Source organism: Coloeus monedula, assembly GCF_965178545.1.
Source record: "Coloeus monedula genome assembly, chromosome: 20".
NCBI lineage: Eukaryota > Metazoa > Chordata > Aves > Passeriformes > Corvidae > Coloeus > Coloeus monedula.
Window position 1 is genome coordinate 5,346,557 of NC_138800.1, and position 20,533 is coordinate 5,367,089.

General features: G+C 48.4%; 2 protein-coding genes across 4 annotated transcripts in view; one reads left to right on the forward strand and one right to left on the reverse strand.

The window, feature by feature from the left end:
• AP2B1 (adaptor related protein complex 2 subunit beta 1) overlaps positions 1 to 13,665 on the reverse strand; it is a 77,576-nt gene extending 63,911 nt beyond the window's left edge. The window contains exons 1-5 of one of the 3 annotated variants that reach the window (XM_082294809.1): positions 13,569 to 13,665; positions 9,392 to 9,449; positions 7,322 to 7,427; positions 5,385 to 5,520; positions 3,546 to 3,791 (exon numbers count right to left, since the gene is read on the reverse strand). In XM_082294809.1, the coding sequence (XP_082150935.1) occupies positions 3,546 to 3,791; positions 5,385 to 5,520; positions 7,322 to 7,427; positions 9,392 to 9,428 (525 nt within the window). In that variant the 5' untranslated portion in view covers positions 9,429 to 9,449; positions 13,569 to 13,665. The remainder of the gene's footprint in view (positions 1 to 3,545; positions 3,792 to 5,384; positions 5,521 to 7,321; positions 7,428 to 9,391; positions 9,450 to 13,568) is intronic. The other 2 variants (XM_082294807.1, XM_082294808.1) reach the window with 2 other exon arrangements.
• Positions 13,666 to 13,793: 128 nt separating this feature from the next.
• On the forward strand, positions 13,794 to 17,355 carry PEX12 (peroxisomal biogenesis factor 12). Its single transcript, XM_082294548.1, has 3 exons — positions 13,794 to 13,925; positions 14,323 to 14,867; positions 15,529 to 17,355. Exons 1-3 carry the CDS (start codon positions 13,800 to 13,802, stop codon positions 15,926 to 15,928), a joined length of 1,071 nt encoding a protein of 356 aa, XP_082150674.1. The 5' UTR covers positions 13,794 to 13,799; the 3' UTR covers positions 15,929 to 17,355.
• The last annotated feature ends 3,178 nt before the right edge of the window (positions 17,356 to 20,533 follow it).

Below are 20,533 nucleotides of genomic sequence, written 5' to 3' on the forward strand. Positions count from 1 at the left end.
TGCTGCTGGGTGTGAACAGTGTTCTGCAGTAACCCAGAATGCACAAAAATCTCCTTTGGGAATCCTGTTTTTGTTAGAACATGAGGATTAAGGGAGAACACACTTCTGAGCTGCATTATACACAGGTTACCAGCAAGAGAGGTGCTGAGGACTGAGCAAGTGCAGCTGCCCAAGGCAGCCAGGCCCCAGCTTTATATTCCTCCAGTCCTGCTTCTGCTGAGCTTCACGTGCAGAAATGCAGGGTGAGAAAAGGAAGGACTTGCCTCAAGACAGCTTTGGGAAGGAATAAGAGCTCCCTCTATGGAAGGATCCTCTTCAGCAGGATCCCGACTGACAAAGGGCAGCCACAAACACTTCAGACCCGTCTGTAAAATGAGATTAAAGACTTCTTCACAATCAAACTTCTGCAGTGCAGCTGAACCCTGCCCTTGTAGGGGTTTTTGGGCCATTGCCTGCACAAGACATCTCAGATAACTCTGCTGTCATGTCAAAAGCCACCAGCCCACCTGGTACCTCGCCAGATACATCCACATCAATATCTATGCAACTAGAAATTTGAATTAATTCACCCAGAGGATGCACCTGCACAAAAAAAAAAAAAAAAAAAAAAAATCACTTTATGGATCTAAGGCCACATCCTGACAACAAAAAACCCAGATAAAAAGGGGAAAGAACCCAGGCTGTGCACCTACAGCACCTCAACAGGACTTCAACACCCTGAACATCCCCAAAGGCTGCAGGTTTATTAACACAGAATAATGCCATTAGTCCAAAAATACAGGAAAAAAAAGAACAAACCCAAAATGTTTCTGACAAGGTCACCTCCACCTTAGTCAGACATCCCCAAGATGAAGGTGATCTGAGCCCAGAGAAAAATGCACCCTGATCTCTGCACAATTCTGAGGCAATTAGTGAGCTACAGATGGAGATGTTCCTCTACCAAGCACCCAGCTAAAACGCTTAGAGCTTGCTCATGTGCTAGAGGCAACCAATTACAAAGCCATAATAAAACCCTTCTTGAAGACTATTTTTCAGCTGCAGCCTTTTTTAGCTCCAGCTCAAAATCCTCATTTCTCAGAAGAGAGAACAAGTGTGGATTTCCCATCTAAAAAAATCTGCTTCATTAAGTATCTAATGTTGCCCATTTCCACAAGCCATCAAAAGAGGAGAAACATTTATAATATAAATATGAATGAGCTTGGCTAACAGGTTGCAATGATTGAGATGCACCATTTACAGAGGAACAGGCCATCAGAATACATCCATCTGTACCCTTCCTTCCAGCAATCTTTCTTTTGATAGCCAATACTGATACAGACATTTTATTTCAAAAGACCTTCCAGGCAGGAGTGCGTTCCAAGGAAAAATACCTAAATAAATATCAACTTGAACACAAATATAACTTAGCTGGCAATCACAATTCAAGGTCATCAGGAACTGAAGTTTCACACGGAGAAAGCAGCAATGAGGTGGATGGTTTGACCAGGAAGATGAACCTTAATGAGGGGTGGATAATTCCTGTACTTTTGAGGCAATCGCTGTGCCACAAAGGCACGAATTGCAGAGGATCAACTTAACTAGAAGGAATGTCTTTTTCTACTAAAATTGTAACCAGGTTAAATATTGTATTAATTCAGCAGCTCTGAGAGCCTCAAGCTTTTGATAAAATCTCTCCCCATGCACCCTTAAAAAGCAAAAATAGGATGCCCCATCCACAGTAAAACCTGGGAAACCAGTACACAGAACACCAGAATCCTCTCAAAGCCTGCAGATCTGAAAACACACCCCAGGCCTCACCATCACCATCACTCCTCCAAATTGCATTTTCCTGCTGTGAATGCTCAGTTTTGGAAAGATCAGGGGAGTACAACATGAGGCAGGTACTGTGACCCTGCACAGCTTCAGGAGAGCTGTCCCAGCCCACCCTCATTACCACCAAGGAGCTCATGAGTTTTCCTGATGTTTTATTAGGAGCCCTGTGCTACTTTTGGAGGTTTATTTAGCAAATGGAGCACACACTGCCCTTTGGTATTTTCCCTCTTCTCTCCATTCATTAAGTCAATATGAGGTTGATGCACGTTTTAAATACATATCTGTGCTCTACTGTCAGCCAATGGTTCATTTACCAAACCACTGAGCTCCACAGAGATCAACAAGCACAAAGGGCAAGCAAAACCTTGTTATTTCTCCTGAAGTACCACATCTCTTCATCCAGAGCTCTTCAACTCATATCCACGTGGCTGTAATCAGAACAAAATCAGAGCTGGAACCAAGGCTGGGAGAAGAGAAGGTTCTGTTCCTGCTGCTTGGAAGCTGCTGAACACGAGGGCCAGCACTGAAGTGGAACTAAAGAAGCCCAAGCAAGTCCCTTCAGAGGCTGCAAGGCACACCCTCCACATTGAATTGGAACAGCAGGTGTTTCTCTCTATGCCCCAGAGTTGCCTAGACAAAGAAAGCATCTTCAAGTAATCATCAATATTCACACAGGAGCCTGGCATAAGAAAAAGAATCAGGCAGGCAGATAAAAAGAACAACTTGTAAAAGAGCTGGACATCAGAGCAAAGAGGTGTCTGTATCTCCTCAGAGACAGCACCACTCTGACTGCTGCCTGTGACAGTCAGACACCTCAAGTTTTACTGCCTCTAGGAAGTCTTTCAAAGAGCAATCAGCAGCCTTCACTCTCCTCCCAAAAGGGATGGCACCTTATCACCTGCACTTGGTTTACCTGAGGTGCCCAAAGACAGCTCCAGCAGGATAGAAATTCTGTGGTTTGACTCATGCAGCATAGAAAGAGCTGTTACACCTGCCCTAATAATGTGAGATTGTCTTAAGCAGAGTCTGTGCTCTAAAAGAGCTAAAAAAGTAGCAGTCATCCTTAAACTCTGAGTTAAACTGAGCTGCAGAAGTTTTCTTCCCTACTAAGAGGCAGGATGATATTGGTATGCTCCCTGGATCCCAGCAGGAAATAGGAAACAGTATTGAATGAAAGGATGATGCAGTGGGGCACTTCAATTCCTTGGCCACCACCTTTTAGTCACAAAATAATAGCAGGAGACACCTGGCTTGGAAGTGGACCCTTCATCAAGCATAATTAAATGCTGATTTAGCAGGTAATTTATTCCTGTGAAATTCTCAGTCATGATCTCCACCTCTGCTCTGACCACTCATTTAACTTTATTAAAAACATTAGCATCGATTTTCTCCACTCATTACAAGCCAGTGGATTTATCTGCATTAGCAAATGAATTCATCCCAACTCTTATTCCAAGAAGAGCCAAAGCCTGCAGGAAAGCAAGAGCTCCAAGCTGTCACCAAGGGAGCAGCATCACGTATTTCTTGCTCTTCTGACTCACCTGGCCAGGAAGTTACACTTTTGCAGCACTCAAGACAGCCAAAAGCACAAACAGATCAAACTAAAGAATATATTTCCTGTTTTCTGAGGCAACAAGTGTTCTCTAACCAACAGAATCACGCCAGTGAAAAACCTTTTACGTTTCTGATTATCAAACAACACAAACTCAAGCAATGTGCTGGGAATACATTACCATGGGATTGGAGTCTGCAATCAGGTCACGCAGGGAATCCAGGAATCCTTGGTCCTCCACCATCTGGGCATTGATGTCGTGCAGCTTGGCCACGCAGACAGCTGCGGTTTTCCTCACGTAGGGGTCCTCATCCTTCAGACACTTGCGGAGAGGCTCGCACAGGTACTCCGTGATTTTATCCACGCGGATGCAGCCCATGGTGCGCACGGCCAGGGCACGGATCAGAGGGTTTGGGTCTTCACAGTCCTGCACCAGAACAGAAACAAATCTGCACCAGCAGCCACTGATTCCCTGCAGCCAGAACCAGGCTGCTCTTACCTAAGAAGCATCTCCCTGATTACACGCTAAGAGCCTGGCAAGTATTTCAGATCAGGGATAATGTTGCTGCTTCACAGACACATTTCACACCGTCTCAAGATGTTTCCATCTTGTAAAATTGTCATCTTGGTGTCCCTTCGTTCTCTCAGCAAAGCTGCTTTCAACATGATCCAACAGCTAAGCTGGAGAGGCAGCTCTCAGCACCAAAAATGCACCACAGACAACCCCCAAAACAAAGTAATTCACTGATTTCCAACCTTCCTGGTTTAAAGGAGCAAGAGATGTAATGGGAAAAATCACAATGCAACAGTCATCAAGGCCTATTTCTTAAAGGCCAAACACAAACATCCCTGAAGTTACAACATGTGAAGCACTAAAGCAAAGGCTGCTCTAGGGGTGCTTTTCTGAAGAGGAGAAAGAAAAAGCAGACAGGAATATAACATTTGGAATTTCAAGACTACATAATTTCCCATATATCCAGTCCATCTACATCTCTGGGCTCCTCTGAAATCAGCCTGTAAAGGGATGGCTACAGAACGACCTACAAAAGCATTTACCTGTCACTGTCCAAATTTCCTGCAGCTGAAAAACTACTCTTAAAGCCTCCAAGAGAAGTGACACGTCCTACCAGTGCATTCCAAACCTTGAACTGGGAACTGTGTGTGAAGTGCTGAGTTAGTACAGGCCAGTGTCAACACTTGCTCTTCACTAACACCTGTCCCTCAGTTTGCCAAAAGGGACACCAGACTTTTCCCTGTAGGGCATGAGATGGAAAATATCATTTTGTTAGTCCATTCTAACAGAATAACACTTTAAAGACAGACAATATTCCTTCCAGAGAGGAAGACAGGGACATCCTCTCTGGCCAGGGAAGCAGACCTGCTCTCAGTTTAGATCTTCTCACCTCTTTCTGCCTCAAGAACCACAAGAGAAACTTGAAACTCAGCCCCATTCCCCAGGGTCTCAGATTTTAAAACACTCCAAGAGGAGTCTCAAACTTCTTCTAAGCACTGGGTTTTATCTTGCACAACACGGGACTGAAATAACATTTCCTAGATAAGGAGAGGCAACCTGACAACAGAACTAAAGGCAACACAGCAATCAGGCTGTTGTTTTCCCAGTGAACTGTCTCTCAGTTTCACCAGAGATAAAGCTTTTCCACACAGAGCACAGCTGAAACATCCAAACAGGAAGTTTGATATCCATGTCTCAGATACTACAAAGGCTGGAAGATGAAACAGATAAAATCTGTTTTCCAATACCAGAAGTTGGTAAAACAATAGAAGCAGCTTTCCCTGGAGCAGGCTCTTTCACAGCCACTTCCAGGGGTGCTGAACTCATCTCCTCTGCAAAAACCAGAAGGAACAAGTGAGAGAAAGGACCCAGATCTAGCGGATTCAGCACCCTCCTCTATGAGCCCAGCTCCAAAGCAGAGCTAAAGCTCCCAAAGGCTGATGGACAAAGATATGCTGGCAGGCACTGTGCTGGACCCGTTTCTGACGTGCCAGGGGAGCAGGTTACCTTCACAAAGCTGTTGACAGCCATGATGGCCATGTCTGGCTGGCTTTTGGCATAGTTCATCAGGTACAGGTAGACCAGTTTCTTCAGCTCCAAGTTGTCAGTCTGCATGCAGTTGACAACATCAGGGAACAGAGAGCTGCACAGACAATGCAAGGAAAAAATCAGAGAATTGGTTAGGTTAGGAAAGACCTACAGTTCCCCCAGCACTGCCACAACCATGTCCCCAGGTGCCACATCTACACACCTTCTAAAGCTCTTCCAGGGATGGTAACCCCACCACTTCCCTGGGCAGCCTGTTACAATCCCATCCGAACCTCCCAGGCACAACTTGAGGTTATTTCCTCTCATCCTGTAACTTGTTACCTGGGAGAAGAGACTGACCCCCCCCTACACCCTCCCATCAGGGAGTTCAGAGAGTGAGAAGGTTCCCCCTGAGCCTCCTTTTCCCCAGGCTGAGCCCCTGCTGCTCCCTCAGCTGCTCCTCATCAAACTTGTGCTCCAGCCCCTCAATGCTTTTTTGTTATGAGGGGCCCCAAACTGCTCCCAGGATTTGAGGTGTGGCCTCACCAGTGCCCAGCACAGAGGGACAATCACTGCCCTGGTCCTGCTGGCCACACTATTCCTGATACAGGCCAGGTGCCATTGGCTCTCTTGGCCACCTGGGCACACACCAGCTCATGTTCAGCCACAGATGAGCAGCACCCCTAGGTCCTTTTCCAGCTTTCCAGCTGCTCTTGCCCATGCCTGGAACGTTCCAGGGGTTGTTGTGACCTGAGTGCAGGACCTCATATCATTGAGCCTCACACCACTGGCCTCAGCCCATGGATCCAGCCTATCCAGATCCCTCTGCAGAGCCTTCCTGCCCTCCAGCAGACCCACACTCCCACCCACAAGATAAAAGAGTGAGGTTGCATGGCATGCAGAGGGGATAGTAACAATATCAAGGAAGCCAGAAAAACTGCAGCTCCATTTTAAGCACCCTGCTGTTTAATGAAAGGTCACCTTCCCTTTCAAAGCAGTTTGCAATGACTTTTATAATAATCATTTCATCTCTTCTGTGGCTTTAACATAAGAAGAGGTGAAAACTAATGTAATTTCCTAAAAGTGCTTTAACTGGGGAGTTCACCAAACAAGAAAACTCTACCATGCCAGGCCTGGAAATGAACCTACAAGAGAAAAAAAAAGTTGCTTTAAAATGTTTTGGTCCTGCAGGACACTTCTGAAGAACCTGCCAGATTTCAGACTAGTAAAGCCCAGAGGGATTAGAAGCTTAAACACTGACAAGCTGGATTTCACTCAAATGTCAAGCAGCCATCTGTAAACAGCACTGCAGAATAACATAGGAAGTTACACAAAGATTCTGCAGCTGCCAGGTTTGCTGTGGGGATCTAAAGGTGAAGGATAAGTGCTGCTGGCAAAAAAGATTAGGGTTTTTTTCCCTTCCAGTTTATATGTTCCTTCATTCTATGATGAAGTCATGATGCTAAATTTGCAACCTTATATTGATTTCCGTGGCAACAGACAACGCTGCCATGAATCCAGAATTACTGACTCTCTGCTAGGCTCTGGGAACAGGAGAAGCTGGAAGGGAGAAAGCATTCACTCCAACAGGTTTTTCTGGTTGTCTCAGAAAACAGTGTTTGGGACAGTGCTGCAGAGGTAAATGCCAGTGTCCTTCAGCTGCAGGAAGACACAGGTTCAATTTCAAAATCACCCATTTTAACATGTAGCTTCAATTTATGCTGTGCCAGATAAGGCTAAGAAAAACTTGGAATTACCTTTGTAACACTAAAACCCGGGACAGGAAGCAGCAAGAAAACATCATCTAAAGTGACCTACAAAATGGCTGAATTCTGGATCTGTTTTAAATAAAACATTTGTTACTACACCTGAGTCTCAGGACAACCTGAGCTGCCACAGGTACAAGCTGCTTTTACCTGACATCCTTCCCCACAGTCATGGCTGCAATAACCTTCTTTACAGCTTCTTTCCTCTTCTCTTTCTTTTCATTGTTGAGTTCAGCCTTCAGTTCAAAAATCTCTCCTGGCAGAAGACAAAAAAACCAGACTGAGCCTCTCAGGAGAAGAAAAGGGTCTTGTTTTAGGGGTAGTTCAAGGGTGAGTTTTTGCTTCCTTGGCCTGTCATTGCAATAAAACTGGTCCAGCACCACTTGGAAGCTGTCAGACTTTATGGAGATCATGGTTCACTGAGAAGCAAAGCTGCAACACTCAAGGGACTGATATGACTACACCTTGCAGAGGAAAATGCCGTGAACAAGAAGCATGCTGCGTGTGGCAGCTCTCCCACTCCCAGGACACCAAATCACATCCCTGGAGCGTCTGTTTCTCTGAGGCAACCATTACATAACCAGGATGAAAAGATATTTGGAGATGCCAGATTCGTGCCTGCAAGAAACAACCTAAGCTAGGAATTTTGCCCAGACTTTTTAAGTTTTGCTCATCGTTGCCTGCTTCCTGAGAAAGCTGGAGCAGGGCCCAAATGTTGTGGGACACAGTGGCTGAAACAGCAAAAGTGTGTGTTTAGTCCAGTGGAAAAAAGCTAAAAAGACAGAGCTACCACTAACAAAAGCTGCATGTAACACAGCTTGCCTGTATTCTAAGGTTCCCAAATCAGCCTTTTCCATTATTTATTCTTCCAGGTATTACTGTGTAGAAAGCCACTTCAGGCTGGGTCACCCAACTGGCAAAGCAAGTTTATAAACTAAAGCAACATGTGCACAAGGCTGTTTAACAGGCCTGTTCCACACAGAGCCAGTGGTATGAGAAGGATAATGCTCCCAACAGACAGACAGCTTTCCTCAGCAAGGACAGCCAGCATTCCCACTGGGAGCCACAGCCTGAGCACACATCACCAACATCAAAATATCCCTGACGAAATTCTAGCACTAACTTTCAATCCCTACACTTGCTCGGAGCAGCAGCACTAATTAAACCCTGACACAGAGAGACTATCAGAGACTCCAAAAAAGCAGAGAAGCTGCTGCAGTGCAGAGACCACTCGTTATCCCTCCTGCCTGAGGAAGAGCCTGGCATTACTCACCCAGAGCTTGTGCCCTGGAGCAGAGCTGAGCCAGCTCCAGCCCTCACACAGCCCAGACTGGCTCCCTGCAGCCAGCCCTCAAAAACCTGCCTTTAGCTCTGAACTTCAGAGCTGCTCCTTAGAAAGATGTCAACTGCATTAGCTTCATTTATGAGCTCATGGTGAAGCTTAATGACACACAAATAGATCAACAGTGTGGGTTTTTTCACTGGCAAGCATTCAGAGGGAGCACCCAGCCATTCTGCAAAGGAGAGGTTAATGCCAACCATTTTCCACATCTACTGGAGAACGATCAGGCTTAAACTGCACTCAGCAAGTGTTTTGTTCAAGAACAGGTTAGAAAATCTGCCTGGGACAGTGTCAGCAGAACAACCCCTGCTCTGAAACAGCTGAATGAGTAAAATAATCCCAAAGATCCTTTCCAGGCTTCCCATTTTTAAGAGCAGCAGTTTGTCCTGAGGTGAGATGACCACCACACCTGCAGTAAAGGCACAGGAAAGTCAAACAGAGCAGCTGCAGCTTTGGAGAAAATGGCAGCAGCAAAACCCATTATGTTTGCTTGATGTACATATCCAAAATATTAAAGTCTTTACATCAACTTAATCCTGTGATGCCCAACTGAACAACCACCCTTAGTCTGGCACTTGTTAGCCCATAACCAAAACTTTCTCTCTGACCAGATCTGCACTCATATCCCAATGTTTTGCTTTCTGATCCTTGAAAAGGCAGCAATTTGGGTCATTTTGTGCATCATAAAACCTTATAATACCCCAGTTTTGTCTTTTGTCACCATGTGACCTACTTTGGAAGTTTCTCCCTGGATGATTAAGAAGAGAAACAGGGACAGAGCTACCAGAAAAGCACAAGTGCTCCTGCATGCAGTTACAAAAGCTGTGTAAAAATAGCCACCCACCACCTCCAATCCACTGCACCAGCTCAACACCAACCTTTTTTATTGGTTGTGAAGTATTTGGAGTCCGTCATGGTTCCAGTTCCTTAAAACACCTGAGAATAAGAAGAACAAGAAAAGAACGAGTCAGCTCCGAATGCTGTTTGGTGGCAACGCCCAGTTTGTGAGGCAGGAACTGGATGGTTGGTGAGCAAGGCAGGAAGCAAAAAGCTTCACATCCACAGGCACGAGTTCCCCAATCTTCATCCTGCACCTGCTGCTGGTATTCCTTGGCAAAGCCAGGGATTTAAAGGGCTTGGTAAAAACACAACAGTGGTGCTCAGCCCAGCTTCCCAAATTCTCAAGTCTCAGCAGGCAAAAGGCATTTTTTTAACTCCTTACAATCAGCAGAGGCTGATATGCTCTGCAGCTGTCTTTCCTGGGTACACAGATTCATTTTCCAAGGAAAAGCACATCCAGTGTCTCGCCTGGCAGTGAGAAGTCCATGTTTCACACAAAGGAAACTGTCATCTCCCCCTAACGATATCTGCCTGTGCTGCATCTTGATGGAAGGCACAATTAACCCCACTTGCAACACCCACCCCAGGCCTTTTCATTCCTTTCCCTCCTTTTGTTTCCAAGAGATGCAAAACAGTGGTTTTTTGAAAAGAAAAGCCATTACTTTTCAGTTCTCTCAAGCTTGAAATTGAAATATTTCTCTGCCAAGATCTGACATCCCACCTCTGAGACACACACACAAAGCTCATTATTTCAGTGCTGCTCCGCTTTTTTTTTCTGTGGACAGGATGGAAAAATGCTGTTGGAGCAGCAAGTGCTCAGCAGAGCCATGGGAGTGGTCTCACCAGCACTTCTCTTGCCCCACAGAACTAAATTAATGCCTTGGAATACAGGGATTGCCCAAACATACGTGGATATCCATCATTTTATTCTTACAATTGCTACCTTTGTGACAAATATAAAACAATTTTCCAAACAAGCAGAGGAGCAGGCAGTTTTACTGCTTTTGATGAAAGTCTGTATCAATGCTGGGAACCATGACCCTAAAACCATCTCAAAAAGGATTTCATCATTTCTTTCCTCCTTTTTCTATTTTTTTGCCCCAATTCCCCTTTTCTTAATCGTTCCATGACCTTAAAGGCTGCCAGCAAAGCAGTAAATCATCTGTTCCTTAAATGCTGCCTGTCCTGCCTCTCTAAACCCTGCAGGTCTTGCTGGCTCAGCAACAAAAGGACCAGCACAGCTTTGAACTCCAGGACTGCCCAGCAGTGCAATCAGATTGTTGTTCCTTAACCCTTTCCCTCCTCACCCCTTCACCAACCCCAATGCCAGCACCATTCCTTTTCCCCCCATCCACCTGGATCAGTTTAACACCTCAGCAGTTGAATTCCCAGCAGCAGCTGAGGGGTAACACCCCAATCTCCAGCCCTTTCTCGTGGCAGTGCTGGGGTCGTCCTGCCCAACATCTGGATGAGGAACAACCTGTTGCTTTTCCCAGCTTCCTGGAGCTGCTGCCTGCCTGGCTGCCACCTCATCCAATTAGGCTGAATTACTGAGTTTGGTGTGATTTCTCTCCCTTTCTGTTCCTGCTGAGCTGGAGATCAAACTATGCCTGGAGACAGCTCTGGAAACACATTCCTCCTGCAGAGGAGCTTTAACCTCCTTCCAAAACAGAGGCTGGGTTGGAAAAGCCACACGAGCCACAACGAGCGCAATTTTTCCAGCAAAAATCTCACAGCTCCCCCCGAAAGCAGAGGCTGCTGTGGCGCTTGTTTTGTAATTAAAATCAGAGTCTGTGCTCAGCTGCAATGTTATTGCTGACAGAGTCCTTCGGGTTTGAGCCTGGCTTAAAAGGAAGACTTAAAATGCTTTTCTCTACTGGAGTATTTGGCAGAGTGCCATGCAAAAAGCACTGAACGTGGCCTCGATGTTCTTTGTTTGCGTTATGTGGGGATTTGTCATCCAGGGTCATGTCTCAGCTGAGCTACTCTAATACAGCTTTAGCTGGGGCCAGAGCAGCAGATTAGAGAGAAAATCGAGGGAAAAAACCAAACCCAAACGCCATAAACATCAGCCCAGTTGCATAAAGCTACACCCAGAGAGGAAGGAACCTTGCTGAATTTCAGAGGCAGCTGTTAAACCCCAAGAACGGGATATTTTGTTGCTTTTCTCCTTTCAGTTATTGTTGTTTTTCTCCTTTCATATACTTGGAAACATGAAGAATCCTAGAAACACCCAGACAGGGCCAAGCACAGCCCAAGTCTTTACAACCTCCTTCAAAAGATGTAAATGAGAGCTGACTTAGGTGCAGCACAGGATAAAGCTCTTTTTCTCACACAGATTGCTACTTCATGTGTGTCAGAGCTTGCTTTGCACACTGTTCAGAGACAGCCTGCCAGCATCACTGGGTATTATCTCATCACTAACAATCTCAGCATGCTTTACAGCAAATGGAACCAAAACAGCCCAGATAATTAAAACACTGCTCCTTGTGTGACTGCAGAAAATGCCAGCTTCTTGGACACCGAGGAGAGCCAAGGTAAATGATAACATCACAAACAGCCTGGTATTTTTAGAAGAAGAATCTACTTCAGATTGCCCCCTCCTCACGATTGCTCTGTGCCCAGCATTTGCTAAGATGGAAACAGGTAAGAGGTGCTCAAAGCTGACAGCAAAAGGCTCCTCCTGATCCAACGCCAGCAAACAAGAAGTAATTAAAAAGAGGAATGAACGGCTCCAGAAAGCTCCAGCAATGCTTAATGCTATAAACAGTGGCTTGACATTTCAATGCAGACTGAACCAAGGCAAGATAAGCCTCCTCAGCCCAAAACCATGCAGAAAACCTGACCCTGTGTCTGACCAACACCTGCTTGACCCCACAGATGACTTCAGTCAGCCTGACCCGCTCCCCAGCACTGATCTCACACAGGAAGGTGGCAGGTTTAAGGGCCTTGGGATTGAGCCAAGCTCCTGGACACTGAAACCATCAATCCCTAAATCTCTCAAGTGATCCCTGGTTTAACTCCAGTGTAAGTGGTGCCACCCGTTTTTCCTGGAAAGCCTCTCAAGGAGCTGCATGACAGACCAAGCGTGGCCCAGGGCCACTGGAGAAACAGGAAGACAAACAGAACAATGGTAGGTGGATGGCAAAGGAAGAGCTGTGCCTGCAGCTCTGAACTTGTGCTGGTGCAGGGATTTTTTCTCCATCTTGGGGACCAAACACCCCCTTGGTGATCCTCATTCCACCTGCTCCTCCTATCACCTCCCCATTCCGTGGAAGCCCCATCCCAGCTTTGCTGCCAGCCCCTCCCACCCCTCCAGCAGGTCTCCCAGTATGCATCCACACTCCTGACTGGCATCCCAGTGCCCCCTGTCCACCTCAGCACCATTCCCCAGATCTCTCTCAGTATCCCCCAGCTGCAGGAGCATTCCCCAGCAATCCCAGTTCCCCTCCCCAGCACCACCAGCCCCAGCAGTGCCTGCCAGTCCCTCTCAGCACCCAGCCCTTATCCCTGCCTGGTCCCACCAGTATCCCAGGAGCATACTGTGCTCATTCCTATCCCACCGAGCCCCACCCCAGTCCATCCCCCAGCACCCCCACCCTCACCGCAGACCACTGTCTCTTCCCAGGACCCAGTGACCCCCACTCCTCACCCCTCCAGTTTCTCTGCACCCACCTCCCCAGTCCTCCCAGTGACCACCAATCCTCTTCCCGTACATCACCAGAGCCACTCCCAGTGCCCCCCCAGCGACTCTCCAAACCCTGTCCCAGTTCCCCCTCCCAGTACCCCACCAGTGCACCTCACCTCTCCCAGTATCCCCTCCCCACCCTACGCCAGTCCCCCCACCCCTCAGTATCCCCTCCCAGCGCCCTCCCATCATCCGCCAGCCCCTCCCTAACCAGTATCTCTCCCCGCCCTTTCCCAGTACCCCACCAGTGCCCCACACCTCCTCCCAGTATCCCCTCCCACCACCCCTCCCCACTCTCTGCCAGCACCCCACCAGTGCCCCTCACCTCTCCCAATATCCTCTCCAAGCACCCCCTCAGCCCCTCCTAATACTCCACCAGTGCCCCTCCCCGCCCTGTCGCAGTCCCCCCTCCCAGTACCCCACCAGTGGCCCTCACCCCCTCCCCGTGTCCCCTCCCCACGCCCCCCAGTGCCCCTCCCACCTCTCCCTCAGTCCCCGTCCCCTCAGCCCCGGCCCCACTCACGGACCGGACTCACCGCTGCGGGGGCGGCGGCGGAACCGGAAGCGGAGGGGCCGGGCGGACTCGCGAGCAGCGAGATCAAACCCTCCCCCGCCCAGAGCGGCCGCGCCCCACCACCATAGAGCAGCGGCAGCGGGCGGAGCGCCGGCGGCCCCGCGCTTCCGGGGGGCGGGACGGAGCGGCGCCCGGCGGGGCGGGGCCGAGGCGCCCCCTGGCGGCGGGGTGGCGCGGCGGTGTCATGGCGGAGGTGGGCGCGCACCTCACGGCCGCCCCGGCCGGCGGGGACCGGCCGTCCGTATTCGAGGCGGTGGCCCAGGACAGCCTGATGGCCGCCGTGAAACCCGCCCTGCAGCACCTGGTTAAGGTGAGGGCGAGACAGGCCGCGGGTGAGGGGAGAGGAGGGATGTCGGCGTGTAACTCCGGCCGCACTCACGGGCAGCGGGACAGTTGTGACTCACCTGGCTTGTGTTGTGAATGAGAGGCGTCGTTTATAGCTGCTGTAATTTATAATTTAGCACTTTACTTCGCTTTCAGGTCCTTCCCTGTGAGGGTGGTGAGGCCGTGGCACAGGCTGCTTAGAGAAGCTATGGCTGCCCCATCCCTGGGAGTGTTCAAATCCAGGCTGGATGGGGCTTGGAGCAACCTGGTCTAGTGAAAGGTGTCCCTGCTCATGGCAGGGGCTGGAACCAGATGATCTTTAGTGCTTCTCCCAACCCAAACCACTCTATGATTCCTCCTGTTTTATGTCCCTTTCACAATAGGTGCTTGCTGAGTCTAATCCTGGCCGATACGGTTTCCTCTGGCGCTGGTTTGATGAGATCTACGTCCTTCTGGATTTGCTGCTCCAGCAGCACTACCTGGCCAGATGCAGCGCATCCTTCTCCGAGAACTTCTACAGCCTGAAGAGGATCCCCATGGGAGAGGGCAGACAGCAACCTCTGGCCACGGCCGGCCTGCCAAAGAGGCAGCACTGGAAGTCTCTGCTCCTGCTGGTTCTTGTTCCTTACCTGAAAGGAAAGCTGGAGAAACTGGTGTCCAGCCTGAGGGAAGAGGATGAGTACTCCATCCACCCTCCATCGTCATCTTGGAAGCGCTTCTACAGAGCCTTTCTAGCTGCCTACCCCTATGTAAACATGACCTGGGAGGGCTGGTTTCTCATCCAGCAACTGTGCTACATCCTGGGGAAGGCTGAGCATCATTCCCCCATGCTGAAGCTGGCAGGTGTCCGCCTGGTCAGACTGACTGCGGAGGATATCCAGGCCTTGGAGAAGAAATGGACTGAAACCACCCCAAGTCAAACACACAGGTATGGCAGAACCTGGCTCAGCTGCTGCTCTCCGGGGTGTTCCGTGGGTATGTTAATTTAGAGGTGATGCTGCAAGTAAAAGTGCCTTGTTGTCCAAAAATTCAAGTTGAAAATTCCTCTGGCAAAATGTGCTTCAGAAGGGTGTATTGTGAGTGAAAATAAGGAAACCGGTAGCAGGAATTAGTTTGAAACGATGTTGTGGTAACAAAATTGCAGAGTTTGGGGGTGGTTTTGGGCATGCAAGCTTTTATCCTGTTCAGTCTTCCCCTGCACTTTTCCAACAGGGGAGGGGCAGCAGTTGTTGCAATGTTGCTGAAAGGATTGAAACTTAGTTCTTCGATTTTCCTAAGCAGCAGCTAGTCAGGAGCACACTGAATATCCTGTGAAATGGTGATCCAGGAGTGAAACACTCTGTGGTCCAGGACCCTTTAATCCAAACTCTTCTGATTTAGGCTTCTGAACAAAACGGGATTTGGATCCTTCTTAAAATACAAAAAGAACCTGAAACATCCTAAAAAGTGCAAACATGGGACACGCTGACCAACCAACTTAGCACTAAGGAGCTGTGCAAAGCAGTGACTCCCCAGGTGCTTTTTCCTGTGGTTTCTAGATGGATAAATGTGCAGTAGTAACCATCTCTCCCTACTTCTCTCTGCTACAGCTTTACATCACGAGTGCAGTCGGCCCTGAGGAGAGCTCTGGGCGGCATTGCCTTCTCCCTGTCCACCGGCCTGTCCGTCAGCGTGTTCTTCCTGCAGTTCCTGGACTGGTGGTACTCCTCGGAAAACCAGGAGACCATCAAGTCCCTGACAGCACTCCCCACTCCCCCACCCCCCGTGCACCTGGAGCACGAGCCCAGCTCAGCTCTGCTGCCCAGCCTGAAGACCGTGTGCCCTCTGTGCCGCAAGGTCCGCGTGAACGCCACGGCCCTGGCCACGTCCGGCTTCGTGTTCTGCTACCGCTGTGTCTACAGTTATGTGAAGGCTCACCAGCGCTGCCCAGTCACAGGCTATGCCACAGAGCTGCAGCACCTGGTCAAACTCTACTCTCCTGAGAGCTGAAAGGCTTCCAGGAGCCTCCATCACCTCTGCTTACATCCCATGGAAGGCTTCGGACCGCCACAGCTCCTCAGGGAGCTCTACAGCGCCTTTGAACTCAGTGGTTCATCAGCTTTGCTGCCTTTGCACATTCTGGCAAGGCTCTCCCCTTTGTTGATAAGCTGTTCAAACATCCTGTGGCAGTTGCAGAGGGATCACACAACCCCAGCCCCTCAGCCAGCACAGAAATGCCTTAAAAGACCAGCTGAAAGGGAGGAAACATTGATTTGGATAAGAGGAATGCAGGTGTGAGGATCAAAGACCAGCACTGGTCCTGCTTGAGGGCAGGAACCAGCAAATTAAGGGGGTAGAGAAATTCTCCAGGCAAGTTCTTCCTCCCTGGGCAGCTTCCCAGGCCTTTGTGCTGCCCAGGGTGAGCTCTGGCTTTGTCAGAGGTGGAGACAGACTTAAACCTCTGCTCTTCAGTCTCCTGCATTTTCAGGCTCTTCACCTTGGAATTGAGAGCACCAACCCTCTAATTCCCATCAGCGCTTCTAAATCAAGACTTTTGACTCTTTAAAGGAACAAGAGGTACAAGAGGAATGTGACAATTTTTGCACAAGAGAGAAAATGACAAACAGATTAAAACAGAAACTGCCAAGTGATGAGAGTGGTTTATTGTTAAATAAGTCTTTGCATTTGTTATTATCAGCTTTTATAAAGCCAAATTCTTTCTTGATTGAGAACCTAATTTAATTCTTTTCTGGTTATTGGGAAAACAGTTTGCTCCTCCGGGGGCTCTATTTACATAAGAGAGACAAGACTAAAGCTGCTTTCATCTTTTCATGTGATGATAGTGGATGTAAGATTAGCATTTTGCAGGCTGAGAATCTTTAATGCCTGAGCATTACACTGCAATTATTCCAGCCCCAACCATGTAGCACATTCATATCAGAACAAAACATCCTTCCACTGAACATAGGAGGGAAGAAAACCTGTGTGACATGGTTGGCTCTTGCTTGACACCTGATTTTTCAGGATGGGAGATTGTTTTCCTGACTCTAGGGAGCAGCAGTGCTCCAGATATCACAGTGGCAGTGCTTAGAGAATACGAGAGCAAAGTTAGCTGCACAAAGTACAGGACCCCACTCTGGTCTTTCCAAATTAAGAGATATCTTCTAACATTTAATTCACTGAACCAGGCATCTCATTTTCCCTTCACTTTAGCTCTGCTTCAGAAGATAAAAATCTCCAATATCCTCCCTCATCTGTAAGCAAGAAAGCAAGGTTACCAGATAATGGGGGGAAATGCAGTCATTTGCCTCTTCCCAAAACACCTACTGTAATAAATGAGATTTGTTCCTGATGCTTTATCATCTCTGTACACCTTCCTGACCCTTCTACCTGTGCCCCTATGGAATAATAATAAAAATGTCTCATTTCTCCTCCAGTAGCTATGGGGTCCATGAAGATACTTCTCTTCCTTTAGAGAGCCACTGAGAACACATGAGTCTTACTGGAAGAGAAATCACATCAAGGTGTGAGATTTCCTGAGGTTTCAGATCACTTTTTACTTTTTGTTAATGTCCTGGTGACTCCAGTGCAACAGCTCATTTAAATAATCATTTGACTGATGATTCCTTTTCAGGATAGGTTTATTTTCTTTTTATACTTCCTATACTTTCCAAGTTATGTGTCTGCTGCTCAGGGAGAAGCTGGGCAGGCATGGGACAGACTGACCAGTGCTGACTCACTCACCAGCACCGCAGGGCTCTTGGGCAGGTTTTGCACCATCCTCCCTCTAATGCAGAGGGATTCTCTAACACACAGCAGTTACCTGATCCCACACTGCTCCAGGGCCTCTACAGCTCCTTCTCCCAGGATTAATGCCTCTTCCTCTCCCAAAATGCCCACCAGATGCCCGCCTGCCAGGCCCTGGCTGCTTTCCACTCCCTGCTGCACAACACCCTGTCCCTGCCAAACTTGGATTTGGCCAACTCCAAGACCTGCACAGAACCACCCACATCGAAGCCTCCCAGTTCTGAGCAGCTGTAATGACTCCTTTACACAATAAATTGTCCTTTAAAGCTTAGCTGAGTAACAAGCATTAAACCCACCATGGTGGCAGGCTCAGCAGCTACCTGGCAGATTTTGTGTATTCCTGTAGATGGCTGCAGGATGCCAGCTTGGATTTGACTCCTTTGAAACCTCCTGTCCTTAGGAGCCAAATAAATACTCATTTGTCAGGTTTCTTGCTCTAAAACAAAGCTACAAAACCAATTGGGGTTATAGAAGAATTCCCATTTATCTGCTTTTTAATTGTGTTCTTAAAACCATGATGGGCTAAAGACTGACAAAAGAAGTTTTTCCAGGGAGCACCAACTTTATTAAACAAACCTTTGGACTTACATACTGATTTGTGATTTCTATAGAGTCATGTACCACATAAGCCCTCAGGATGCTTTGGTGTTGCTTAATACAATTTCATCAACATTAACAGCAGCACTGGAGTTGTTTGGTAACTCACTGCCACGACTTGACTTTGCAAGTCTTTTAAAAATTCTTTAGTGCACCTAAGGCACATTCACAGTTCATCTGGGCAGTGTTCAAAAATCAGTGCATGAAGCAACTGAGTTTTTGCTGCTTCCTTAACAGAAACAAAGTGGCTTCTCCCGTGAAGGGAAAACCACCATAACATACTCCAAGGTATATATTCCCCATAGATGCTTCCTTCTCCACAAGAAGAAAGAAATCAATATAAAGATGTCATCACAACCTGGAAAAGAACAAAAAACTGAATTAGAGAATAGCCCCATCTCTTTTCTTGGGCCTTTGCCTCAACCCCTAAGGGGTTGCACTTCATCGAGAGTATTCCAAAAATACTCCTGGCTCCCTGCTGGCAATCACTAAATGAGAATACAGCTGAATGAACTGCTAATGAGCTTCTATAGGACAGGCAGCTCAGAGTCTGCATTGCACTTACAGAGAAGACACAGTGGCAGAGTATCTGGAGTTTTGTGATCCATGTCACAAGCAGGAGAAAACCCACAACCCCACCCCCTCACTGCAAGCTCACACCAATGATGCAGCAACAAGTATTTGAGTTACTTTTCAAAACAAGGCTTTGTTTTTCTGCCGTTAAAAGAAATTACTAAAAATCGTTAGCATTTTTTTTTAGGGTGCATCCAAGTTTCAAGAACAGCAAAGCTACTTCCTGCAGACGAGCTTAGCCTAAAGTAGCTCAGAGAGAAGATTACGTGATCATGCCCTGGTCAGAGCAGACACGGAGTCTCGGCAATACCAGTTCAGACTATACTTCACTCATCATTGCTCTGGGCAAACCTATTTGCCTTCAATAAGGAGCTTGCTCCCAAGCCAGGGGCTGGGAAGTTTCCTCCTCCCCTATGAGGATGAAGCACGTGTAGCAGGGGAGCACAAGGAGGGAGGCGACATCCCTGCAACAACCGAGCAGGACACAAACCCGGATTCCAAGGTCAGGAAAGCCTGAGGGAAAAACCGTGTCATACCTATAAATACTGCTGCAGTCTGTGTCTCTCCAAGCGTACAGAGGCCTGTTTGGATCCCTCCCTTCCTTCTGCCATCCGTTTGCACTCTTTCCCATCTCCTTTCCTGTATCCTCCCCACCAGGTCCCTGCAGCCCTTCAGTCTCCAGTTCCTCTGCCCGTGCCCGCCCTACCCCAACCCCGCATCCCCCAGGTTCCCAGATATCCTCCTCCCATGCCCTCCCTCAGCCAGGCTCCCCCCGCCCCCTCAGCTAGCCCCCATAGCCGCTTCCGCATCTCCGCAGCCTCCCTGACCCCGTTCCCCCACACATCGAGCCCTCAGCTGCCCCACCTTGGTCCCGCATCCCCTGGCCCCCGCATCCCCTGGCCCCCGCTCCCCAGCCCCGGTGCCCCGTGCCCGGTGCCCCTCACAGCGCTCCGCTCCCGCAGGCCCGGCCGCGCCAGGGCGGAGCCGCCCGCTTTGCCCCACCCCTCCGGTGGAAACAACCAATCACAGCGCCCGGCTCTTCCAGCGGGAGCCAATAGGAAAGCGCGTTAGAGGAGCTGGGGGCGGTGCGAGCGGTTCCCGCCCTGAGGGGGCCTGAGGGGGCCTGAGGGGGCGGGGGGGGGGGTCTCTGTTAGTGTAAAATGGGTGTTTTGTCCGTGTTTAGCTTAAAAATGCCAATAAATGGCTTTTGCGGAAGTTATTGCCCCACTCAACTTCAGCAACAGTCAGTTAGTAGAACCCAGTTGCTCCAAGGAGAAGCTTCTGTGGGAGAAGGAAAACTTTGCCCTTTAATACGAATGGCATTTTGTCTTGGTGTCAGAGATGCTGGTTAGGTAAACCTGTTTAGAGTTAATGTAAAGTACTTTCGAAAGCCAGATTCAAAATCCCTAAAACTGAGTATCCAAAGATTGAGGGCTGGTCGATAACAAACCGTATTTTCTGCCAGGGAATGTGGTTCCCTTGGTTTGGAAGAACAGTCTGATATCCTCCTGCTGTGATTATAAAGCACCAGTGATTTCACTGAACATGATTACATTCATTGAACACAGCTGGAATCACCATTCAAATGAATTTGCCTTTAGGTCATCAAACCTATTAGGTTAAAATTTTCAATGTTTT